The sequence below is a fragment of the Typha angustifolia genome, chromosome 4, assembly GCF_048772165.1.
Source record: "Typha angustifolia cultivar Huaian chromosome 4, ASM4877216v1, whole genome shotgun sequence".
NCBI lineage: Eukaryota > Viridiplantae > Streptophyta > Magnoliopsida > Poales > Typhaceae > Typha > Typha angustifolia.
The window spans coordinates 9,263,147-9,291,136 of NC_133242.1; the positions used below are offsets into that span (position 1 = coordinate 9,263,147).

At 35.6% G+C, this 27,990-nt stretch overlaps 1 protein-coding gene across 1 annotated transcript; it reads right to left on the reverse strand.

The window, feature by feature from the left end:
* Positions 1-534: 534 nt before the first annotated feature.
* Positions 535-27,973, reverse strand: LOC140758576 (methionine aminopeptidase 1B, chloroplastic-like). The gene is made up of 10 exons (XM_073094773.1): positions 27,719-27,973; positions 27,551-27,629; positions 21,089-21,326; positions 18,282-18,443; positions 18,141-18,182; positions 16,264-16,335; positions 6,897-6,976; positions 2,095-2,192; positions 1,312-1,359; positions 535-1,013 (listed from the first exon to the last, which is right to left on the reverse strand). Exons 1-10 carry the CDS (start codon positions 27,828-27,830, stop codon positions 868-870), a joined length of 1,077 nt encoding a protein of 358 aa, XP_072950874.1. The 5' UTR covers positions 27,831-27,973; the 3' UTR covers positions 535-867.
* Between the last annotated feature and the right edge of the window lie 17 nt (positions 27,974-27,990).

The following is a 27,990-nucleotide window of genomic DNA, read 5'->3' on the forward strand; positions in this document are numbered from 1 at the left end:
TTGTTGGCTCATGAGATTTTCTTTTCTAATATTTCTAATGATGATTAACGTGACGATTAAACGAGACATAATGAAACTTCACCTCCTAAGTTTTTATGTTTTAAACTATTTATTAATTCAATTTGCTTAGAGATCTATTAGTGATGACATTGACTGTTTTCATTATTATTGAGTTAATTTATTGAAATCAAATTCTCATTAATTTTTGTCATTGTATACTTTGAAAATGTTACTAAAATTTTATGTATCTCAAGCGTATTGAGATATAACCAGTCATGATTTCAATTTCAGATAAGGAGAAATAATAACATTCCTAGGGCAAAGTAATTACTCAAAATGGCCTCACGAAGATGGCTAACCTTGAAGAAATTTTGCCAATTTTCTTCAATGTTACTGGTCAGATTTCTCTCAATTTTTCGCATTCACATGTAGAAGTCTAATATTTCAATTTCTATCTTTAGATGCTAAGACAAATGTTAAAGTTCCACCATCTATTGGAATGCAAGGTACAAAATGAATAAAGGTCTATTTGAAGATCTGGTGATTTTTGCTCATGTGGATTTCATTTCTTGTTCATGCAGAGCATGTAATCTCAAAGTCTACAAAATTTGAGAGCAACAGATAATTGCAATGCGATACTATCGATCTAGAAATATATTCCCTTCAAGAAAGAAAAATAAAGATATATCAATAAATATTGGCCATGTAAGATCAGAACCCATACATCTATGAAAAATTATGTGCTGAAGTCCTTTGCATGGAGAGCTTGTGGTTGGACCACTTAGTGGTCTTGAATGAAGGCTATCCTGAGAATTGAAGATCGAAGATTTACATTTGTCACTCTTTACGTTGAGTTATAGATATATCTCAAAACTTTGTCAAAACCTCTGCACCAGTCCTAGTGATTAATATTGTATGCTCAAATTGTGCAGCACGGCTGCCATCAGCCGTTACAGTCGTCCAGCCATCTTCCCATGTAAGACACTCGATGCTCCCCATCGTAAGGATAGGCTCTGCAAAATTTGATTAGGCATAAATTTGTTCAAATCCAAGAATTGTAATTAGCTAAACAACAAAATCCACTTTTAAGCAATACTTGATAGGGAAAACATGATGTATCAAGAAGATGGATCTCTAGAAACCCTCTCCTGGAAGAATGTGAAAAATTTGCACCTTTTCACAAGAAAGCAGCATAATCCTTTGACTATAAACATGACGCAATCATACATAATTACATGTAAAATCAACTCGATAACTGTCCAAGAGATAAGATGTTTGCTTGACTTGCAAAAAGTAAAACAAGGTGCATACCAATCGTAAATGTTTGACCTTCAACCATACGGCCAGATTCATCATTACCTATGAAACAGAGATCAATCATCGAAATGAAAATAAGACTCAGTCCAAAAGTAAAAACTTCATAAGAATAGATACAATCATACTGCAGTAATTTGACATCATTTTAGAAATTGAAACCAATTTCAAGCAAGTCTTATTATTCCAATAAACAGATCCTACATAGAAGAATGCACCACAAAATTATAAGTTATCCTGAAAATTAATGAGATGTTCCTCAAGAGAACCATGTGACAAACCTATGATTTCCACTCCCTTCTGCATAAGAGTTCAGAGAAGTATAACAACAGAAGATAAAATTATTTCATGACTGCATCTTTCATCACATTAATTGCTCCTCACATATGCATGAGAATGGATCTAAAGTTCTAAACCCAGAAGAAAAATGCTTTCAAAATCCTCTAGAACATAATAGTGTTAAAATTTCCACATGAAATTTAATTAATTATAGTCTATTCCAAATTTTCATACTTCCAAAGGTCAGGTTGGTACTTCTTGATATTCATTGACCTATTCAATCGTATAAAGAATTAGAAAGCAACTTGTAGAGATTTTTGTCCTCTCATGATGCATCATATTGTCTCAATCACTATAACACAGGTCTGGATCAAAGACCATTCGTCTAATCAGTTAGGTTTCGCGCAACTTTTGCATTTTGCGTGCTTAAAACTTTCACATTATCACATGTGCAATGAACTCACTATGTTCTAATAGAAAATAGTATAACAGAGCACTCACGATGATGTAAGACAAGTGGCTCAGAGTGAAATACAGTTCCAATACCATGCCCAACGAAACGTTCCACCACACCATAGCCAAACTTTTCAGCATGCTCACTAGGATAATTTAAAACAAGAAAAGCTGAGAAAATAGTCCACTTCTGTAGAAGCTTGAAACAAATTTAAAAGCATATAGAAGCAAAATGCATGGTTTTAACTTGTAGTTGGTAAGAACTGAACAGTACTTTTTCATCCTTTATTTCTAATTTATCATAGAAGCAATGTAGGAAAGATAGATTCCATAAAAAAACAGAAAAGAAACAAAAGGATTCATTATGTCTTTGAGCTAAATAATTCTTTCCCAATTTAGCTCTCAGTCTGTATGTTGTGTAAACTGCTTCAATATGAAGGATTTAATGAGTTGAATATAAATTATTTGCTCTAGCTTGAGTACAAAATAACATAACAAATAAGGGAAATTTGCATCTAAAAGACACTTGGTTTTTTTATTTTGTCACACCTACTTTTCATTTTTGTTGCATGTCAAACTTTTTTCTATTTTCTCTTTCGACTTTGCCATCATTAAATAGTGAAGAGAAAGAATCTTAGTAAGCATTTAAAACAATAAGACTTTTTAGTAAATTATACTATTCTATCAGTTTTTGTATTAGGAAGACGCACAATAGTGAATGTTTACTCTCTCTCTCTCTCTTATATATTTATGTAAGATGCAAAATAACTACAAAAGTATATTTTTGGTGCCATTTTTTGCCTCAGGAAGACACACAGTAATATATGTTTGCTCTCTCTCATATATTTACGTAATACACAAAATAAGTATGAAAATGTGTTTTTGGTGCCATTTTTTGCCTTGGGAAGACGCATATAGTAATAAATACTTGCTCTCTCTCTCTCATATACTTAAATACGTAAAATAATTGTGAATTACCTTCTGCGAGTTAGTCACTTTTTTCCTTGAGAAAACATGGGCAGTAATAAATATTTACATAAATTAACTACGACTTACACCAGTACAAACTAGAAACTAAGTAAACTAATTACAACAAAATTCACAGAAATACAAGTGTTTAATAACTAGAATTAAGAAAACTATTAAACAACGAGAAATGTCAACAAAAGACGACAAGCCTTGGAACGGGGGGGGGGGGGTGGTGGTGGTGGGGTGTGTGTGTGTCCATCTATACCTGCTGTTCTATGTGGCACACCCCATGGGCATGGCACAACAATGCTCATGTGCTTGTTCTTGTATCTCAGTTGCATTGCTTTTTGATTGGTCTTTGTGATTCTTAACCTATTGATGGAAACTTAGACCATTACTCCTTAACAACAAAGACTAGTTAAATAAGTACGTCTATGTAAGAACTGAGAAAGAAAAAAAAGAGAGAAGAGGGAACAGGTGCGCTGCACGTGCAACCTTCTCCCCTCTCTCTCTTCGGAACGCAACAAGGTGGCCGCAGAGATCTCGCTGGATCCAAATATAATTTAGATTTAGATTTTTATCCTATAAATTAAACCGTAATTCTCTCTTTCTCTTCTTTACCCAGCTTCCTTTCCCTTTTCTTCTTCTTCTCCTTCATTTTATTTTTCTTTCTTGCTGTCGGAATCACGACGTGGGTTCGGATAGTCGAAGCATCGCCGAAATAAATAGGGACCATTACGCTCTTCCTCGGTAAGCCCTCTCTCATCCCTCAAGTTTAATTTCAATTTAATGGAGTAAATTAGAAATACCTAATTTCGGTGTTGCGGTCTCATCGGTGAACCTCGTCGACCGACGGCTTCGGATCACTACCGCTCTGTCACCGGAAGCTTCATGCTTTAAGCCTAGTGTTGATGATACATTCCAGGGAGGCCCTCGTGGCTCAGGTCATGGTCGGCCATGGGTGGGAAGTGTTCCATTGCTGGTCGCCATGATTGATCTTCCCTCCTGTAGTACTGGTCGTCGAGGTCGCTAGGAAGGCTTCGGCGAGGTTGGCAGGCCGCCAGTGACAGTGGTCGCCGGCGATACTCTCTCCCTTCCCTTTCCTCATTCTCTCTTCTTTCTCCTTCACCGATCTCATTGGGGAAGAAAAAGTTGGGCACTCTCGGGTTCGAATCTGGGTTGCGGACTCGACCTCTAACATTAAGTCATGGGTTGCAGGCCAACCTGTAGCCAAGTTCCTTGTTGGCTTTGGGTTGAGCCCTGGCCCAGCCCAACTAGCATGAAGTGAAAGGGTGGGCTGCGGGCCAGCTGCAGTCCAATCCAATCCAATGGATTTTATTCAACCTATTGCAGTCATTTATTTGGTTTTAAAAAATTAAGAAACTTTATTAGGGATAAAATTTAATTATGGTTATTCTTGTATTGTTTAAAGGTAGTGATTTGCAGCACGTGGACTAGAGACTAGAGATTTCAATTATCTTACCTAGATTTAGGTGAGTGAGTTCACTCACATATTTATTTTTATTATACTTCGTACCTTTGTTAGACCATATAATTTGCTGTGTGTAAATTTATTTATTTTATTTTTATGTGTAAATTAAGTTGTTACATTTTCTGTGTACACTTAATCATTATACTCAGTGCATCACCATACCTTGTGAAAATTATAAATTTTAGTGAAAAAAAAAATAAAACTAGTATTGGTATGACTTAGAGAACAGTTCCGGTATAGATCGCTTGCGGCTTTCCCTGGTGACTCAAGTCTATCTGAAAATTTAGGGTAAAATCCTATATTAGATTATTACAGTGACTTTCTTAGGTAACTCTGACGGGGTTAGAAAACAGTCCTAAGATGAATGAAAAATTTCCTAGGTAACTCTAACTTCTCTGAACGATTAGTGAAAAAAATAAAGTGTGTTGATCACATAGTGATACCATCTGATGACCTTAACCAGATCAGCTATAAGGAAAAATCTCAAGCGTCATCTCGAGGTGATTTCTAGTTGATGTGGATCCACAAAGTATAGACTCATTGAGACAAATGACATTATAAACATTAGAAAAATATTAAAAATATGTTAAAACTGAGTAAGGCTATAAGTTATGACTTTATTGTTATCATTGTCATTATTTAAGAGCATGCCTGTTGAAAAGTGTTATGTATATTATTGAACTTGGGTTTTATTTAACACTATAAAATTTTATAATTTATTTGGTTTTCGAGTGGATTCTACTCATTGAGCTATAATTGTTGGCTTATGAATTTATTTTTCTCTCTTTTATTATCTCAAGTAATGGTCAGCATAGTGACTGAGCGAGATGTACTGGGACCTTACCTCTACTTAGGACCTACCTATTTACTTTTTCGCTATTTTGGTTTTATGTTTTAGATTAATTGTTAATTATATTTCGTTTAAAGACAAATAATGACATTGTTTTATGTTCATTGTAATTAGTTTAAATTTAATAAAGCAGATCCTCTTCATTTATTTTGTTCTTGCTATTGTACACTTAGAAAGTATTAGTAAAGCTTCGTGTATCTCAAACATATTGAGGTGCATGGTTGATTATGATTCCGAATTAGGATCGTGATAGTCCACTTCATGCATAGTGACTATTTGAAACATGAATAAACAAAGAAAAGTTGTATACTCCAACACCAGGGTAACTTAAATGGCACTCCAAGAGACTGAAATTGTTTTCAAATAAATCGAGCAGGTGATTGAATATGATGTTTATAGACATGAAGATTTATTGATTACTTGATCGAAGTAATAGGCATGTGATATATAACAACTATAAATAATTGTTTCACTTAAGGATGATCGTGTTGGTAGGCACATCCTTGCCAATTGCCATGTTGATGGAGTATTGGCACATCCCTATGCTATGGTGTTGTGGGTTATGTTGGTAGCATGGGTGTATGCCTAATCGACACGACTAGTCGGCACAATATTTTTGTTTTTATATTTTACGCTTTTAAGATTAATTTAAAGTGTAAAATTCATGGTTCGCCCGATCGATCCGGATTAGGATTGGCTGAAGCTGATCCCGATCCGAACTCTCTCTCTCTCTTACTCTCTTTCTTTCTTTCTTTCACTCTTTCTATCTTTTTTCTTTCCTTACCATATAACCATTGTATCTTTTACGGAAAAATCTAGCTCCGATGAACTTCAGCGAACTCTGACTAACTTCAGTATATAATTTTTTAATTTATTTCTTTATTTCTCTCTTAATTTTTTTTTATTTCTTCCACTTTCCCTTTTTCTTCTCTTCTTCACTGCACCATAAATTTTCTTTCTTTTGTTTGATTTTCTTCTATTCACTCTCTTTCTAATCTCTTATTCTTTTCAATTTTATTGCACCATAGTTTTTCTTTTTTTATTTTCTTATTTTTAAACTTTTTTCTAAATTTTAGAAGTTTTCATACATTTTTAAATAATGTTTAGAATTTTACGTAATTAAAAAGTCCGATTTGATCTAGGCGATCGATGCGGCCGATACGACTGATTTGGCTGATACAACTGATTCGGTCAATACGTATCGTTTTATCGGAAGATCAATCTTGATCCTGATTCCAATTTTTCGAACCTGGGTAAAAATAATAGATCTTATATGACTATTACTTCAATGCATATGCCATCTGATTGTTTATCTAATTTTGGGAGGTGCAAAGCTAATATTATTGTTGCAGGATATGAACAATTTCTCACAACATTTTTGAATTTATATAGAAATCGAGTCTCATTTGACATACATCTGTAAACAAGTGTTCTCAGCTTAAGTTGTAACAAAGAAAGAGAAGGAAAATGTTACCTAATTCTTAATAAGACAATTAAGATTGGAAATGACTTGGTGGCAGCATAAGTGCATAATGTTACCTGATTCTCTTGCCAATCTTTTTAAAATTAGCACCGTCCTTGCAGACAGAAATGGCTCTTTCCAAGCATTCTTCAGTTATCTGCTTAGAATAAATGATCGTATGGGAATTTTTGATATGTTAAAGAATGATGCTTCTACCATACCTCAGCAAACAACTATCAAACAACAAAATCAATGTGAAGATCTAGTTACATGAATTATTAGTATCGAATTAGTATGTCAAAAGGTGAGTAAATGGATACTTATAGGTAATTTGTGAAAAAAAACTCACAGTAAGAGACATCAAGCTACCAAAATGCATATGCAGCCTGCAGCCACATGTGAAGATTCATCTGCTGTGCAGCGATGAAAATATTATGTGGTTATGCAAGCACATATGTGGGTGAAGTTTTAGCATCAATAATGATATTAGTAGCATATATTAATTCAATTACATAGTCTATGGAATATTTCTATCATAACAAACTAATATATATTTATGATTAGCAAGGAAATATATGGAGAATTATCTTCATATAGCTCAAAGTTTTGGTCCCAAAAACAACTGAATGTTTTGGATTTTGTTTGTTTTGAAGTTTTTATTTTTTTTATATAATGAAAATTTAAAAAACTCTAGCAATTTCTAAAACTAGTAGGAACTTAAGAAAAATATCCTAATTCTTTTTGAATTATAGAAATTAAGATAGGTCATAAAAAAGATCTACTACTCACATTTTATGAAGAAATCAATTAATAATTAATATAGATGAGGTCTACTGTTTGGAGAGTGAGGAGGGAGAGAGACCTTCAGTTGAGAGAAAGAGAGAAAAGAGAGAGGGAGAGAGACCTTTGATTGAGAGAGCTTTTAATGGTTCTAAAGCTTTACACTTATTCTTAATAAGAAAAACTCAGAGCTTCTCCATTTGTTTCATTGTTGGCGATCCCCTTTGCTAGTGGACTCGTTGAGGGCAATTGAAAGTAGAGGCCTTGCTCACCCATTGAGCTCGAGTCACCTCGCCTATATCTCTTTTGTCCTCCATGCTCTCCACTTCGAATTTCTTCAGGACGCACAAGATCTCCATGGACTTCGACTAACTCCGTCGGCATTGATGATATCGTTTGAGGATCTCCATCGATACTGCTATTGACTTTGCACCTTGAATGACAATGAGAGATCTTTGGCTTCGTCGACACCACCGGTTTTATAGAAGGAGCTCTCCGATCATCTCCTCTTTTGAGCATGATCTCGAGGCCAAATTCGAGTCCAGTGGCAATGAGAAATTGTTGCCAACTTTTTTTTCCAATATTAGCTAGATCGCCTCTTTCCTCTCCAATCAGCAAGGTCATCTCTCTCCTCTATTTTTGTCAACCAATTTGCTGGTTGGACCAAATTCATTGCTCTGCAACTTCAATTTTATTATTACTGCTATTTGAAGTCTGATCAAGAATTAATTGATATTGTTGAATTAAATTGTACCAAATATGACCAAGAATTAATTACTATTGTTAAATTAATTGCTATTATAGCTTTTAGTGGCGCATTTTGATCTAGCCTATGATTACCTTTGTCAGAACCAGAATATTAAAAAAAAAAAAAAAAAAAGGGTGGGGGGGAGGTTGAGAGAGGAGGGTGCACGTGCTCTGCACGTGCAGCCCTCCCCTCTCCCTCTCCAGCACGCATCATGGCGCAGAGAGAGAGAGAAAATCACGCCTAATCCGGATCGGATTAGGTCTAGATTTTCTCTCTAATCTATAAATTAGGCTTAATTATCTCTCTCTTTCTCTCTCTCTCTCTCTCTCTCTCTCTCTCTCTCTCTCTCTCTCTCTCTCTCTCTCTCTCTTCTTCCTCCTTCACCGACGGAGTTGTCGCCGTGGAATCGGCCGCCGGAGCATCGCCGGAGCCAGTAGAGACCACCACACGACTCCCCCGTAAGCCTTCTCCCACCCCTCTAATTTAATTAAATTTTAAATGAGAAAATTCGAAATTACTTGATTTGGGGGTTTTCGGCCTCGTCGGCAAATCGGGCCGGCCGGCGGCTTCGAGTCGCGGCCGCTACCTCCGGATCCCGTCAGGAACTGAGGGTGCGCCGGCGAACCTCCGCAGTGGCGGCCGCCGGCGTCGCCTTCTTCTTCTTCTTCCTTCTTTCCTCTTTTTTTTTTCTCTCTCTCTTCGGTTTGGGGAAGACAGACTCGGGTTGCCCGAGTCTAATCTTCTCCCGTTAGTGATGGATTCGGGTCGGGTTGGATCCGAATCCAAGGAACCCGACCCGATTCCATTATCTAATTGGATTGGGCCTTGGCCCAATCCATTTATGAAATTGTTTTGGGTGGGCTGCGGGCCAACTACAGCCCAGCCCAATTGATTTGGGCTTATTTTAGCCCAAATTAATTATTCTTAGGTTAAATTGTTTAAACATTTTTAATAATTGTTTTGATTAAAAAATTGATATTGTTATTTATTATTTAAGGTGGTGATTTTTAGTACGTGGGCTAGAGATTTGAGATTTTGGTTGTCTTGCCTAGACTCAGGTGAGTGGGTTCACTCACGTATTTATTTTATTGTATTTCGTATTTTTGTTAGACCATGTAAATTTTCTGTGTGCAAATTATTTATTTCACCCCCATGTGTAAAAATTAAATTGTTGCAATTTCTGTGTGCAAGTCTATTTATTTCATCCGTACATGCGAAAATTTAATTGTTTTATTTCCTGTGTACATTTAATTATTATATTCAGTGCATCACCATACTTCGTGCTAATATTGAAATTTGTAAAAAGAAAAATGAGACTAGTATTGATATGACTTAGAGAACAGTCCCGGTATAAATCGTTTGCGATTTTCCGTGGTGACTCAAGTCTATCTGGAAGTCCAGGGGAAAGTCCTAAATTAGATCACTGCGGTGACTTCCTTAGGTGACTCTGGCAGGGTTAGGGAACAGTTCTAGGAAAAATGAGAAAACTTCCTAGGTGACTCTAACTTCTCTCAACGGTTAGAGGAAAAGACAGAGTGTGTTGATCACAGGGTGATACCCTCTGATGACCCTAACCGGATCAGCTATGAAGAAAAGTCCCGAGCATCATCTCGAGGTGACTTCTAGTTGATGTGGATCCACAGGGTTTAGACCCATTGAGACATATGACAGTATAAATATCAAAAAGATGTAATATGTTGGAAAATGTGCAAGGTTACAAGTTGTGACATTTCTCTATTGTTACCATTGTTATTATGTAGAGAGCATGCCTATTGCATACTATGATGGATATTATTGCTTTTAGTTAATTTATTCAGCATTAATATGTTTTAAATTTATTTGGTTCGAGTGGATTCCACTCATTGAGCTATAGTTGTTGGCTCACGAGTTCTATTATTTTTTTGTATTTGTTTATTTATTTCAGGTAATAGTCAGCGGGGCGACTGAGCGTGATGTACCCGGATTCCACCTCCACTTAGGATCCACCTATTTACCTTTCCGCTCTTTTAGATTTTGTGCTTTAGATTAGAAGATTTTATTTTATTTTATTTTAGTTTAGTTTAGAGACTCAAAAACATTAACATTATTTATTTTATTTCAATTACATTTAGTAATAAAGTATTTTTTTTTAATAAGCAAATTCTCATTTTATTTATTTATCTTATCATCGTATACGTAGAGAGTATTGTTAAGGCTTCGTGCATCTCAAGCATATTGAGATGCATGGCCGGTCATGATTCCTAATTTGGGTCGTGACAACCTTCCTCCTTCCGCTGACTTCATGCCTATCACTGCTGTTGATTGGCCATATTGATTTGCCATTGTAGAGAGTGCACTTGATGGACATGATTTCTCGAATCATCTTGACATATCCGGTCTTGTTCCCTCTGACGACTCCAAATAATATACTACTTGGAAGGCTCATAATCATCGTGTTTGGGCATATTTGATCGCCTCCATTGACAATACTCTTTGTCCAGATCTTATTCAATTTACCATCACAATTGATCTTTAGTGCCACTTTAGGTCACATTTTGCCAAGTGTAGTGGTGCTCGGGAGTATCACCTTCAATTTGATGCTCAAACAACTCAGCAAGGTGAATGATCTTGTAACAATCACCTTCCTAACCCTAAGATTGCTGCGAGTCCAAATTTGAAGACGGAATTGGATTTTGACTCTCGAGCAAAAAATTAGGATTACTGCGGATCTCCAAAGTTAAAAGGTAACTCAATCAAACGGTTAAATGGTTTAGTGCTTTTGGGTTTGAGATAGATTCAGAAAGGAGAATGAATCTATCAGAGTGGATCGTGGAAAGTGAAGGCCGAAGAGGCATGGTGGTGATCGGCCTAGGGTTGTTGTAAGGTGGTGGAGATGGCAATGGTGAAAATCGATGTAATCGGTAGGAAAAATGATAGAAAAGAAGTAGGGCCCGTTTCTTAGAGCCAAGGGATGCCATTTGAATGCCTTAAATCTTCTTCTGTTCTCGGGAATTGGCATTCAAACGCCGGAAGGGCCGTTCGTCTGCATGAACAGTTGTTTGAACGCCCAATCCTAAGATTGATTCTTTTGACTGCTAGAACATTTATTTCCTTCACAAACAACTACTATTTAATCATTACAGATCTAACCATCAATTTTATAGTCATATACATAATTTTTGGCATGAGTTGCGGGCCTTAGAGCCTTCTGACCTTTCTCTAACTTATGAGCTTTTTAGAGAACGTTGTTAACTTTACAAGTTTTTGTATGCTTTTCATTCAAAGTTTACTCCTTTGGTAAGGGACTTGTCCATCATGGCACTCTACCAAGTTTAGAGTCAAATGTAGCTGAGGTAATTACTGAGGAGACCCGTCTTCGTATAGTTCATTCTTGATATGCCTAACTAGTGCATTCCCTTTGACCGAGATAGATCAGGTTCTTGTCACAAGCCAGAGCATTTGATTGAGACATGTTGGGAATTATATCCTAAGAAATGCAAAAATCACAAACTAAAGACTCATCCATGCTCGACTGCATCTGTGGCTACTGACGTTCCTTCTGAGATGCCCTTTATTATCATTTGCACACTGCTCCATCAGATCATCTTCAGCCAATTGAGCAAACATTGGCCCAATAGAGGCAACTTCTCAATCATCTTTTATAGAATCCAATGCTCACTACTTCTATTTTTCTAGCAGATCATTTAACCATGTCTACTCCTTCTAGTAGTACTCGTGACACTTGGATTATGGACTCTAGAGCCACTTAGTGTATGACTCCAAATTCCTTAATACTTATTGCTTGCTCACTCATGTCACAGTTGCACCACTTTAGATTGCAAAAGGATCTTTTCTTCCCATTTGTTAGTCTAGATTTATACCACTATCTCTGAACATTTTGGTTGTCTTACTCTTTCACATGTCTTACACGTTACTGATTTGAGCAAGAAACTTCTCTCACTTTGTAGCATTTGTGATTCTAACTATCATGTCTTATTTATTATTTCTTGTATTGTGCAAAATTTATTTACTAGCCAGAAGATTGGAGTTGGTTGTAGAGCTGGTGTCCTTTACCACATTATCTTTTTTTCATCTACCTGTCTCACCTATTTCTAGTTTGTTGGTGTATATCTGTTACATTGTAGGTTAGGTCATTTGTCCAAATCTCGTCCTAAAGGTCTTTCTCGTTCTGGAGTCTTAAGATGAGAATATTTTGGTTCTAGTTTTATATCAGATTGTGTGAGTTGTAAGTTGGCCAAACAATTAGCTATCATTTTTTTTTCAAATAATAGTAAAAGTAGTTCATCTTTTGATCTTGTTCATTCTGATATTTAGGGAGCTACGCTTTTACCTTCCAAGTGTGGATATTTGTATAATATAAGTAACATTGATGACTTTTCTAGATATACTTGTGTTTATCTCATTCGTCATCGATCTGAGATTCCCCAAGTTATATCAGATTTATATCTATGATTTACACTTAGTTTCATAAACATATTAAGATTTTTAGGTCTGATTGTGCTTGAGAGTACATTTCTATTGCTATGTGTTCCATTCTCTACCCTCATGGTACTATTTGAAAACCCTTCATTCATGAGCAGAATGGTATATTATAATATAAACATCGTCATATTTTAGAGATTACGCATGCTATCATTCTCAATTCCTCTAGCCCTTATTTCTCTTGGGTTGAAGCTTTCTTGGCTAATGTTAACCTTATCAATCTCATGCTTTCTCTCCTACGAGATTATTTTCCTCGTGAACTTCGTTTCTCTTAAACCAAATTACAGTCATCCTAGTATTTTTGGATGCACTTGCTTTATTTTGCACCTTACTTATGAATGTGACAAGCTGTCAGCTTGATATGTGCAATGTGTTCTTCTTAGAACAATTTTGAACACAAAGGCTATATGATTCTTTGACTCGTAGGACGGATTGCTTATCATGTCTCTTTTCTAAAGGATATTCCTTATTACTCTCCTGAGTCTTAGAACCTCACTTTCCTTACGTCTCTATCTTAGACATCTTCTCTTCAGCCTCCTCTTGAGACTATGCCCACTCCAAATTCTTCTAAGGAGCCTCTTGTTTGATGTCCTAGTGATCCTCTCTCTTCTCGTCCAATTACTTAAGTGTACTCTCGACGAGTTATTTTGATACCTCTTTCATCTGCATCTCCTATTTTATCTTTTGTGCCACCTTCTACACCCTCTCCTCCTGTTGGTACTGTGGGCCCTAGCCAATCTTTATATATGTGTCACCTCAGAGATATAGATTTATTGATGTTGTATGTTATTCTTCTGAGTTTCATATCTTCATGACACTTCACACAAATCATGAACCTAATTCTTATCAGGAGGCTATTGTCTATCCTAATAGCAGCATGCTATGAATGAGGAGTTTTAAGCTTTTGCATGCACTCAAACATAGTATATTGTTCCTCTACCAAGTGGCAGCGAACCTATCACCAGTGCAATATGTTTCCTCCTCTTGAGGGAAGGCAACATTCACCTGTTTTATCATGTAATGATGCTTGCATCACTTACAAAACTCGCAGCAAAAACCAGCATAACAAATCACATAAACAATAACAAGTCCTGTATACCACATCCTTGCTACGAGAAATTTTTTGAATAATCAATAACTACAACAACAAAATTTTTAGTTCTAGCTAACTTAAGATAAGCACATAAGCTATATGGACACTTTCCTTCTTTAATTCCTGTTAGGCATGGTTCTTTGTCAAGATTAAGAGTTATCATGTCCGTTCTTTCTAATTGCATGTGAGATTCATCTTTTGCTCCTTCTAAAGACACCTTTGATTTGAAAAATAGCTTGTCATTTCTTACTACTTCCATGTCAGCTCCAGTCTTCAGCTACTTCTAAGTTCTAACAGCGCCTTCTACTTGAATAAACCACTCCTCTATATTGTTGCATTACTTAGTCTCTTCTTAACATGTTCTACACCATCTCAATTGCTTCTCATGTTAACATATTCTCTATAACTGCTAGCCATAATCTGTTTGTCATACATTAATTACTTATTCTATGTTCCCTACTAACTCACCCATCCACCTCAACATCCTCATCTTGGAGATACTTAACTTTGTGTATGTTGTTTCTTGGTTGCCTAACATTCTGATCCACCCACTCTATTGTTGTCCTACAAAATTTAGCTTTCTTGCTGGGAAATGAGATCACAATATACTGTAGTTGTTTTTCCATATCAACCATCGTTTTCTAATTCTATGTAAGACATCCTAATTAGTCTATATTTCTTGCTGAAGAATGGTAGCAATTGTACTCTCTTAAAATAAGATGATATTTCTTATCCACTTAAGGTAAATACTTAGTTTCTTCTCTCAATGCCTCTAGTTAGTGTTCAACCCTACCTCGAATTCAACATGTAACAGGACAACCCTACCTCGAATTCAACCCGGGAGACATTAATAGTCGATGTCCCAAACTGCATTCTTTTTAAGTTTTCACCTCTTTCTTTCTCACACTCACACACACACACACACACACACACTTACACACTCATCCCACCCCTCATTTCATCAAGTTCATCTGAAAGTTCCATTCCGCACTCCACACTCCGATGAACTCATGTGAGTGTTTTTTCTCTTTTGAATATTTCTTTCTCAATTTTGTAATAATAACTTATGAACATAGAAATTTATTAGGCCAAACTTAAAATTTATCATGATTTTAAGTGAGTAATTTCTTAATTTTTATTTTCTTATCTTTTTTGTCAGTTTTGAAAGTTTTACTTCGATATCGTATCAACAAGCGATACGGGCAGCCGATATGTACTGATTTCTTGGGCAACCGATCCTAATCCCATTACTGGAAACCTTGAGCAAAAGAATATCTTTTGCATTCCCCTATGGAATAGTCAAGCATTATTAAAATATTGAAGATAAAATTAGACTTCAGATATCCCACAAAACAATAGAATATAATATTACTTTTTCAAAAGTCATGCAAATAGTAAAGAGTTCCTACCAAGAGTAGTTGTTGTATATAAATTGACTAGGTAGTTAAGCATATGCATATAACATTAAACTTTTCCATCTAATGACATGTAGATTCTAGTTTCGAGTTTCGACATATCCCAAGATGATTTGGCCAAAACAGATCAAAGATTGGTCATAGCCGATCTTATTCCAAAACCAATATAGTGACTTGGTTTCAGTTTGGTATTGGCCAGAGCAAAATAATTTTATTTTAAGGATTCGGATCGGATCTAAGATAGATCTGACTTGGGGGATATCAGTAATGTCCTCTAGCTGTCTTTTTTTCTTCAATTTTTAGTTTTTATTCTCTCTCAAACACACTCTCTTTCCATTTCTCATACTTTACTGAGTTAATCCGGTGAGCTTTTTCGGCTACTTCGTACTCTGGTAAACTCAGATGAGTATTTTTTTTTTTGTGTTTTTTTTTTCATTTCACTTCTCTCTCTCCCTCTCCCTCTCTCTCTCTCTCACTCTTTAGCTTCCTATTTCTTACTATTGCTGAATAACAGTGAAAAGAACACTTTTGTAGAAGTAATTTATGAGTACAAAAATTTACTAGATCCAGTTTGAAATTTATCATAATTTTAAGTGAGTATTATTTTAGTTGTTAGACTACATATATGAGCAATTATTACTTTTTTTATTTTCTGTCACTTTTTCTAAATTTTTAGAAACGTATCTACATTTTTAAATCATTTTAGAAATTTCCGTAATTAAAAAATAATCCAATAGTGTATCAGCCAATATGAACAACCTATATGACAACCAGTGTGCATCATTTTCCTGGTTGTCGATCTTGATATTCGGAATCTTGCTATGAAGCAATTCTATGTATGTTCAACTACTGATTATGAAAAGAATCAAGAAATCAACAAAAGAATATCTAAGTCCATTAGCCTGAAAATGTCAAAGAAAACATACCTCTACTAGACGCCTTACTGGTTCATTGACATCGCCACACAGAAATGTCTTTGAAGTGTCCCCATGATAACCCTGGAGAATAAATCAGGAGAAAAGCTATTTTAGAGCAAGATCAGTGAATAAAAGTTGTATCATGTATGCAAAAGTGAAACATACCCCGACAATTATTAAGGGCTAAATCAAAGAAAGAAAGATAGCATTTACTTGCACACAAGGGCATGAAAGAAACGTCAACATATATATTAAGCAGCAATCTGAAAATAAATATTCCATCCATATCTGAATAATACCTAGCTTAACCTATATTTTATCTGATCTATTATTCATAGCTCCTCTCGTATTCACTCTTAAGTGAGGCTTCTTTGTCCTCTATACCTCTTTGCATGTAAAGATCCACACAGAGAGATAACCTCAAGTAGTAATAGCACAGATATCTTAGAGATTGAGTATATATACTTCTAAAGAAATTCCTATCTTTTATCTTCTTGTCTAATTTGAATAGTTCTACAAAGCAATAAATAAACAATAACAACATGGCTTCATCTACGTACCCTTAGTCACCATAACTGGGCTTCACCTATGTAAATCCTTGTCTGCAATCTTGATATATATCAAGCAAAGCCTTCCACAACTTGTAATACCTAATGGAATTTTCCTTTAGGTTTCTGCAAGATGTAGAGCTCAATTGTTCACACAACTCTGGGGACCTAAATCCACAACATCAGCGTTGTAACATAAATGTACTGACACAGTTCTTTCATTATCCTTTTTCTAACAGAAAGATTGTTATTAAAGCTGTAGCTTGAATTTTTCTATATTGCTCCTAATCCCTCTTAGGAATCCCACAGCAACACTGTTACAACTAGTGTTTCATGCTTCCTGTGGTAATCTGTGAAGGTCCAGATGGGCATTATATATATATATATATATATATAATTTCAAGTTTCAAGGAATACCCTCTAAAATCTATGCAATGAAGTAGATACAGAAAAATCATAAAGGAGAATCCAAGATCCAATACTTCATAGGGGTAAGTCAACATCACTACAGGGAGAACACAAAGCAAATAAGAAAAGAAACTTGGAGCCATATAATCATGCTAAGGAGTCAAACATAAATGCATTGTAGAAAAGGATATTAATTCTGGCACACAATTAAGAAGAGATTGTATTCGTTTCATGGATGGCACCCCTCCTAATAGTTCCGCCGTTCGCTATCGACCTCGTCGTCTAGCTATCCGTTGCCGATCGCCGCTGTCGCCCGATCTCGCGTCGGGTGCCCTAGCCTAAGGGAGGAGGAGGAGAGATCGAGAGAGAGAGAGAGAGAGAGAGAGATAAGGTTATCAGTTAAAAACTTAAGTTGCAGACCAGATCTCTCTCTCTCTCTCTTCCTCCTCCCTCAGGCTAAGACGTGAGATCGAGCGATGGCGACGACAGTGGCGAAGGCGAGTGGCAACGGCAACGGCGAAGACGAAGGTGAGTATCCCTTTTCTTCTCTCTCCTCTTATGGCACATGCCATGCCGATTGGTGGTTGACACGGTTCGTGTCTATGGCACGGCCATCGTCGATTCATTTATCTATGAAGTTTTATCTTTCTCCAGCCATGTGGAAGTCTGATATTAGGGATCCATCCTAATTAAAGCACCACTCTGTGTAGGTTTGACACAAGCTTGCACAAGATTTACTAGTGCAATACTAGATTGTACAAGCTAGCTGAGACAAGAGGACCTGACTAATCAAAATGGGCAATACCCACCCACTTGATCAGTAGGATGTGATGTGCACAGTAAATGAATTACAAAAATCAACTGAGAAGAAGAAAACAGATGGTCTAACAATTCATTTAAGATATTTAACTGAAGAGTTAAACAACTCACATTTAAGAAAACAGTCACATCAATATTTATTATGTCTCCATTCTGCAGAAAAAACAAGAAATATTAATCCAACATTTTGATATTATTACTTTATATTAACTCTATGTACAAAACAATGAAGAAAAATTTCATCTTACAAACCTGCAGCTGGCGGGAATCAGGTATGCCATGACACACGCACTCATTGACTGATGTACAAACACTTTTGGGGAATCCACCATATCCAAGTGGAGAAGGATAGGCACCTGCCTCAATGATCATCTTGTGCACTGCTTTGTCAATCTCATTTGTCGTAACAGATGGCTGATAAAAGGAGGCACTTTGTGAACATTATTTTCATGATATCCAAATCACTTATTACAAATACAGAAATAGAAGCATATAGAAAAAAAATCCAATTGTACCATGTGTCAGTATTTAGTTATCTATAACCTTTGAGAGTCTGAAATCTAAATACTTTTGACAATTTTCATAGCAGTATACTATAAAGATGCAAAATATAATTTCGAATAGTCCTAACTCTGGGACTATCAAAACTTTCATCACCTAAAAAATATTAAAACTAAAAGAATGTAAATGAAGAAAAGTACCTAACATATTCCTTTTATGTGCAAATCCATCATATGCACCAGCATGGAACAGGTGCGATATGGACTATATATTAACCTACCAGGATTGAAGTATCAAGCTACACCACTGCAATAGCTAAACAGGATTGAAGTAGGAGTATTTGTACTACAACAAATGGCAGTGTAATGATGTAATCGTTCATACCTCCTAAACTTGCAATATGCCACACTGCCAAAACCAACTTTTTATATCACAATTTCATCTTTAGTTTTGTAGCACAAGGAGTAGTCCAGTATGATCTGATTTCTGGCCAATGAGATCCACAGCTAAGTAAGCAACATACTATTAGACTATATCAATTAGAAATATAGATTTTTCAGTTTCTATATGACCATTTAAAAATTGATCCCACTATATCTTCTATAACATTTTAAGTATCCTCGGATTATTACATTCATATCTTTTGAATTCTCATATGATGATCAAATAGTAGTATTTGAGGTGTTTAAGCAAAAGAAAGTATCTTTTTCTCTAAAACAAGCCTCTTTTCTATTACTCTCTTATTCAACGTAGGGGTGTAAAACAGTAAAAGAGCCGAGCCTGAGTCAGCCGGCTCTAGCTCAGGCTCAAATTGAGCCAAAGCTGAGCCCAAGCCTTTATACTAGGTTATTTTTAAGCCGAGCCTATCGAGCCTATTTTTGAACCAAAGATCTCATGGTTATGGATATACTTATATATAATATATATTAATATATATAGTATTAAAAAATAATTTTTGAGCCAAGTGGCTTGTTTATTTTGACACCCCTAATTCTAAGATTCTATTGACCCCCTATTCTATTATAGTATTTTCTTTGGATGCTACAATTATGCGTACCTCATCTTTTACGCAAGGTTCTCAGGATCGTGATTGGAATCGGCCGTCCAGAAGAACGATATGTATCGGCCGCTCGTATCGGATCAAACTATTTTCTAATTACGTAGAATTCTAAATATTATATAAAAATGCAGATTTTTTTTAAAAAAAATTAGAAAAAATGATAGGAAAATAAGAAAATAAAAATTATTCGCATATGAAGCCTAAAAAATAAAAAATATATTAACTTACTCAAAATTCAAAACTTTGATGAAATACCGAGTTAGCTCTCCTAAATTTCTATGATCATCATCATAATCACCATAAATTTATAAATAATAATGCCTAGGACCTGATGCTTTAAAAAATGATTCCATCATACTGGTTATATTGTACGGATTTTATTGTTTGACTTGTGTTTGAGGATGATAATAACAAGTAGAGGTCATCGGATCTACTCGGTGTAGAAAGAGAAAGAAATTAAAAACTAAAAAAAAAACTTACCTGAGGGTGTCAGATCTTCGTCGGAAAATATCGCTAGAGGTTGAGGTCACTAGTGGAAGAGGTGAGGAAGAAGAGAAAAAGAGAAAGAGAGGCAATTGGGAGGGAGGACATCAATTACTGATGTCCCCAGAGTCAAATCCGACCCATTGGATTGGTCGATACCCTAGTTGAAACTAGCTAGTTGGTTGGTAGCGCCAATCCTGATCCGTTTCGGCCGATCCTGAGTGGGATGCGTCAATCCTGATCCGTTTCGACCGATCCTGAGTGGGATCAGCCAAAACTGAGAACCTTGCTTTTATGTCCAATATTTTAGGTTTCTCCGGATCTTTTGTGTAAGTGATTTCTTGCAAGCAGATTATGTTCCCTTCTCATCATTTGCATGCTAATTTTTTTATTTTCCCCCTAATCTTCTGTTATCACATGTTTATTAGACAAAGTCTCCCTATTAGACTAGCTTCTATGTTTGCACTCATCCAAACTTACGTACTTGTGGTAACATTTGGACAGTTTGTGTAGTATCGGACCTTTGCTCTATTCCGAGAGAGAAATGCAAATTGACCATCTAAAAGCACTAGTTCTTTAGAAGTCCATGATTTTCCATGAAAACAAAAATTTTAATGTGGATATGAAGCACCTAATGCAGATCTCCTGCTCATCTGAACTTTGGATAGGCTCTTAAAAGATATTAAACTAAGCATTCATAGATTGAGTCTCCTAATCTAATTTATGCGACTATGCTAACATTTGTGTTTCAGAATTCCTTGTATTATTAATAATTTAATATCATATTTTTCTTCAATTAGAGAAAATAATCAAAATGAACATGCCTAAAACAATATGATTCCGCATTACCATAATGCAAAACTGTATTAAACTTAAAAGTCACAGGAAAAAAATGGAGCCATAAAGCAAAACAGAAGCATGCATCACTAATTCATTATAGAGGCACTTGTGAGAAAAAGAAAGAATAAACAGACAGTTGGAATACAAAAATGAAATAGTTATCTGTGGTTCTCACCCTAACTAATGTTCCTGCAAAGTCTAAAACACGTGCAGCAAGCTCAGAAGCAGCTCTCATGCCAGCAATGCCTTCAGCATCATGTACTTGACGTTCACTACAGAGTTCTGGTAATTGGTTTGAACCAACATAAGAAGGCTTTGGAATGTGTTCTGGCACAGGAAGACGTCCAGATACCTTTCCACGCCTCAAAGGTGGCCTTCTTTTTAATTTAACTGAACCTTGAAGCTCTCGTAACCTTCAAGCACAAAACAAAGTTGATAGCATCATGTTAAACAGCAAGATAATTACAATTGTTTGCCCTTTGTAGGCTAAATATTGCGCATACATGCTAAAGCAGCATAAGACTGAAATATGAGCGAACTAAAGCAGTGTATAAAGTGGCGAAAAGGAGAGCTCAGGTTAGCTATACAGCAGTACATACTGACTGTAAATACCAAGAACGCTTTCATGCACATTTAACAATTAGTTAAGCATGCAAATGTCATCACTTTTGCATTCAGTCTATGGGGAGAGCTCATCATTTATGGCAAAAACTGATCGGGCTACAAGCCTACAACCACTTCAGTAAGCAATTCTTTTTTAGTTGGTTTTGACTTTTAACACCTTTAGAGAAAGTAAAGTCTTTAAGCACTCAAGACATAGTTTGAAGTTTCAATTTTGTTGTGGTTCATTTCCTTTTTCAACCTCCTAGTAACAACCAAAATGTTGGTCAAAACGGGTCAATTTGACCTTTGGTGGTCCAAAACCAAGGTCAAAAGTCAAAACTAGCAATCTGCTCAAGGATGGCTATGCCAATGAAGAATCAGCCCATTAACCAATTAAGGGCTAGTAAAAGTCTCTTTGAGCTTTTGGCAGCCACTTTACTAAAAAAATGTTGAAGCAAGAAAGAGAAAGAGAGGATATTAAGAAGGAATTCAAAATTTCTTCTTCAAATTCCATCAAAAGGAAAAAATTTCTTTCATTCTCTTAAGTATTTTCTTTTTCTTTTACATTTTAAAAACTAATTTGGGGTATACAAATAATAGAGCTAGCTCAATTTTTCGTGATTCATGGAAGCTAGTTTCTGTCGATCCTGATCCTAGGGTATTCGCAGAATACTCTATTTGTATCGGCCCGATATCTAATTTGTATCTGGTTGCGATCTGCTGTATCAACCAATCCCATTTGATGCGGGTGCGAGAGAGAAAGAGAGAGGGAAAAAGAGAGAAAGAGAGGAAGGAAGAGAGAGAGAGGTGGGCTAGGATAGTACGAGGGAGAGGGAAGAAAATAAGGAGAAAAAGACAGAAGAAATGAAGGGAGAGAAGAAATGAAGGGAGAGAAGAAATGAAGGAAAAAAAGAGAGACGTAGGCTGCAACAATGAGAGAAAGAGAAGAGAGAAAAAGAGAAGAGGGGAAGAGAAGGGAGAGAGAAGAAATTGAGAAGAGAGAGAGAGAGAGGTGGGCTGAGATAGTAAAGGGGAGAGGGAAGAACAGAAAAAGAAAGGGAAAAGAAGGGAAAGAGAGAAGAAATAGATGAAAATAAAAAGTTGTGGGACGTGATAGTAAGAGGGAGAAGCAAGAAGAGAGATAGAAGTAAGAAAAAGAATTAAAATCATAAAAAAAAATTGGCTTATATCGTAAGAGAGACGTGAGGAAGAGAGATAGGGTCTTATTTTTTTAAGTTAATATATTTTTTAAAATTATTTAGGTTTCATATATAAGTAATTTTTATTTTCTTATTTTCTTGTCATTTTAAAAAAAAATTAAAAATATTTTTACATTTTTAAATAATATTTAGAGTTTACTTAATTAAAAAATAATCTGATTCGATACGAGCGGCCGATACAGTTGACAAATATCTTTTTTTTTTATGACTGATCTCAATCCCGATATCAAGTATGAAAACCTTGTTTAAGAATTGGAAAAAAAGTTCTGAGAGCACACCCTTCACCTTCTCTCTCACCGTCACGTGATAAGGCAGCCGCGATGTTTTCGGCCAAATCCAAATTTGAACCAAAATTCAAAGCTTACCCTATAAATCAAAATCCTAACCCTATTATTTTCCCTCTTACTTCTCTCCCGCTCTCTTCTTCTTTCCTTCTCGTCAGAGCACCCACCATCGAATTGAAGTGCTTGAGTGATCAATGACCACCCTACGACTTACTGGCGAACCCTACTCTCTCATCCTTCTTAATTAATTTAAAGTTAAATAGTTAAAATAGAAATACTAAATTTTTGGGTGTAGCTGCTTCATTGTCAAATCAACCAACTGGCAACTTTGGGTCGCTACCGCTCGTGCTCAAGAGCTCCACGCTGTTGGCCTTGTACCATGGATACCTTTAGTGGGAGCTTTCCTTGCTTAGACCACCATAGGAGAAACCTCTATGGTCGTCAGCCATGGAGAGAAGAATCTTTATCGTCAATGACTTCTCCCCTTCTTAGGTGATCAACCTGGTCCGCTGTTGGTGCAACTGTCGGTGACGTCTCCATCTTTGTCGCCAACAACTTCTCCCCTTCTCAGGTGCTCATCTAATTGGCAAAAATGACAGGTGCTCATCTAATTGGCAAAAATGACAAACAATCTACATAGCAAAGATAATCAATAGTTCGTGAAGAATTGATACATAGTCCTGTACATATTGATAATGATAGTAATAAGCAGAACTGGAGAGAATGACGAGGAGAGACAGATAAGTAGGGCAATGAAAGAGAGTATAAATATGCATAGAGAAGAAGAGATGAGAAGAAGCAGTGGTTGTAACTTTTAGTAATCTAGAACAGTTCATATACAAAAAGAAAGAAAATATGGGAGCAACAGTTTTACCCTTAAGACTCCTGGTGTTACAGTAAAGTTTAAAAATATTAGACCAATGGATACATATCTTCAGAAAAAAGAATCGTAAATAGACTTCTATCAAGATCGCTCTAAAAAAAATTAAAAATACAAAGAAACATATTAGCAAGACTATCTCTGAATTTTTCTTCTACAATTATATTCATTTCAATATAGCTGATAGTCTTTATTATCAGATTATAGTGGATGCTATACAAGTAGTAGAATTTGGTGTTTTATCTCCTAGTTCAAATGATATTGTTACTAAATATCTTAACTCAAAGGTAAATAAGCTTCGTACTTACATTGAAACATTTAAACAGTATTAGAATAAATTTGGTTGTACACTAATGTGTAAAGGGTGTAGTATACAAAACAAAAACAATATAATTAAATTTTTAGTGTACTAGAGAATAAGACAATATTTCTTAATTTTATAGATGTTATTACTCATTTCAAAGGTGCAGATTATATTTGTCAGTTAATGGATGAGGTGGTACAAGAAATATATGAAAAAAAAATAGTGTAAGTGATTACCGATAATGAGACAAATTATAAAGCTGCTCGAATTTTTCTTGTAATAGAAAAACCTTATTTATATTGAATGGCATATGCTACACATTGTATTGATATCATTTTAGAGGATATTGCAAAAGAATCGAAAATTGACTTGGTTACACATGAAGATTAGAGACTGCCAAATTTTATATACACCTATGGTTAGGTTCTTAATTTACTTAGGCAAATAACTAGTAGTAGGGAGATCTTCAGACCCAGTATTACTAGATTTACTGCTCAGTTTTAGCATTGAAGAACATCATGTACTACAAGGATAATACTATACGGATATTTACATCACATCAGTGATCTATGAAAATAAAGAATATAAAACCTAAATATAAGACTTTAGGTAAAACTTTGAAGAGCATGACACTTAAAAATTTAATTCAGTACTAAAGTTGTTGTAGCTATATCTCATAGTGCTCCAACTAAATAGTTGTCTATTTATGAATAGGAAGAGGCACCAAATTTCACACTAATAACAAACAAAATTTTATGTCAAACTATGTCCTCACCACAATGCGACAGAGACTACTTTATTTTTAATCCATACCAAAACATGTAATCAATTGACAATAGAAAGATCGAAAAAGTTAGTTTTCTGTCATTATAATATGAGATTGAAAGAGAGAAATATAAAAAAGAATGTAGAAAATGAATAATTAATTGATTTAAATTATATCCCTTGACTCCATAGATTAGAGAAGTAAGAATATATTATTTGATGATAGAGAAAACCCATAGTTAGATAAGAGATTATGGGAGACTACAACAAGAGCAGATGCTGGTACAAGTAATTCGATAGCGAGAGATAATACACCTACTAGTACCAATAATAACCTAATGATACACCTAGTGGTGAGATCGTCCTATTTATATTTGCTAAGGAAAATAAAAAAGGCATAAGAATTAAAGACAAATGAACTAAGGATGTACATACATATTAGCAACGTTGTCATGAGAATATTGCTTCCTATAACTATGGTGCATCGAGTATTTATTGATTGGAGCCATCACAAGATCCATATGCTGGTTATTATCATCAATACCCTTAGACACAAAATCCATATAGTGATTATTATCTCCCTCAGACACAAGTCACATAACAAAATTCATACAATATGGCTAATATGATAGAATCACTTTTTTGAGCACCAGATCATAGGTATCATTATTTACAAACTTATGGTGATTATGATATAAAGACCACAAAAATTTATGATAGCCAGTTCAATATTCATCAAAGTTTTGAATTCTGAGTAAGTTAACATATTTTTTAAAGTTTTTAGGCTTTATATGTGAGTAATTTTTATTTTCTTCTTTTCTTTTATTTTTTTTGTATTTGTAAATAATATTTGGAATTTTATGTAATTAAAAAATAGTCCGACCCGATACGAGCGGCTAATACGTATCGTTATTTCGGACAGCCAATCCCAATCCTAATTCCGTTATTGGAAACCTTGCTTTACTACATATATTCAAACAAAAAATATATATTAAAAGGCTCTTTTAGGGATAAAAGATCCTACAAAAAAATATATTAGAAGCATGCCAATGTGTTGAGCTTGCATGCCACGTTGTCTTCGACACGGCAATCCTTGATCTTGTTGGTTTCATACTTGTATAATTATTCTCGGCATAAATTTTAAGTTTCAACCGAGATTGTCCATCTCAAGTGAAACTTTAATCATGCTCTAGGGTCTTTTATAAATGGAGACTGAGGTCCAAAATGTAGGAAAGAGTATTAAGATCATTTCAAGTTTTTGATACAATATAACCAGAATTCTACCATAATTTTGCATTTTTTGAGCAGCTTGCTAGTATGAGATATAAAGGGCATATCAACAAGGGGATTGCATGTCAGATCCTATTGAGGAGCAAAAGTTTTGATTTATCACTCTAATAGCCATACTTATTAGAGAACAGCATCCTTGGAACTTTTGATGTGTAATATAACTGTAAGACCAGCCATGCTTTTGGATCACAATGTTGGGAATCAGGAAATAACATATGCAAAAGCTGTGTAGCAGCTATAGCCAATAAGAGGATGTCGAGATGAATGAGTAGGGCTAATAGATATAGTAATAAAGAAGTGTATCCAACACAAATTAGGTCTAGCTTCTATAAAATTACTTATGCGGATCAGATTAAATTTGGTCTGGACATGTACAGCATGGACTACACAATGCACCAACACAAAGGAATAAATTTATTGAATAGGAGGTGCCTTGAGAAGGAGGGGAAGGTCAAAATCTAATATGGGGAGGAAGCAAAAAATGAAAGAGATTATAGAAGAAAATTTAGCAAAGTACCTAACAATATATAAATCCGAATGGAAGAGAATGATCTATAGAGCTAACTCCAGATAGTTGGCTTAGCAACTTCTTTTTATTGTTATCGTTGCTCCATCCAAGCTAGGGCTATCAAAAAAAATAAAAAATTATCTCATATTATTCCACAGGTCTTAAATTTTACGAACCAGCCATGAACTTGTCATCAACCATAGAAGTTGGCGTGTACCGCAGTGAAAAGAAAATTTAAAAGGATTAGAGGTATCTGCTTCATTGGTTGTACTGGAAGCTCATTCCAATAATGCAATGCATTGGAGTATATTGAAGATCATTTGATTAGTTCACATTTCCATCTCCAAATCCCATTTAGGGCCTTTCGTGTTAATCAAATGAATCAAAAGCTAACTGCTAGGGGATTAGCTGCTGTTAAAAAAATTGCCGAAAAGGAGAAAATGATAGAAAAGGAAGAGAAAATTAGAAGAAGAAAAAATGTAACACGGATCGTGATTATTGTGTTCAAGTGCATATATCAACGTGCAAACACATAAGATATGCAAATACGAACATGCATAGTTGTGTATATGCATCAAGATAAAAAAAAAATTCTAATTTATGGAAAAGTGCGCGTGGAATAGATCACAAAGGAAACTCAATATTTTCCACCATAGAGAGCTAATCCTCAAACTATACATGAAAGAAAGAAAGATAAAGCAACTCTTCTTCTTTTTCTGCAACATTTCTATGTAACAAAAATTACTTCCCTGTAACATGGAAATCCATACTACAAACCCGTACCTCTTTATTCGAATGGCCTCCTCCAATGCTGATAATTTACTTGACACAATGACACATCGCTTTTGTACGATTTCTTCCCCTTAAGTAAACGAATAAAAGATTTCTTCTTTAGACCTGATTCAAAGAAAGGGAAGAAGAGAACGGCAGGCGGTGATTACGAAGGGATACCTGCGCGGCGGAGGAGAGAGGTGCTGAGGGGTCGGCCGGCGAGGAAATGGGTGTCGGAGGAGGCTCCGAGAAAGGAGGAGGAAGGAGGAGACAACAAGCTCAGCCCGGTCATGGAGGAGAGGTGGAGGAAGCTCGACAAGTGCTTCTCTGTTTCTTCTCTGTTTCTTCTAGTGTTGTGTTTCAAGTCGGGCTTTTGGCGTACGATTTGGCCGAGGGATTCTGGGAAACAAAATTGGATAGGAGGAGGGAAGAGAGAGAGAGGAGAAAGGGAT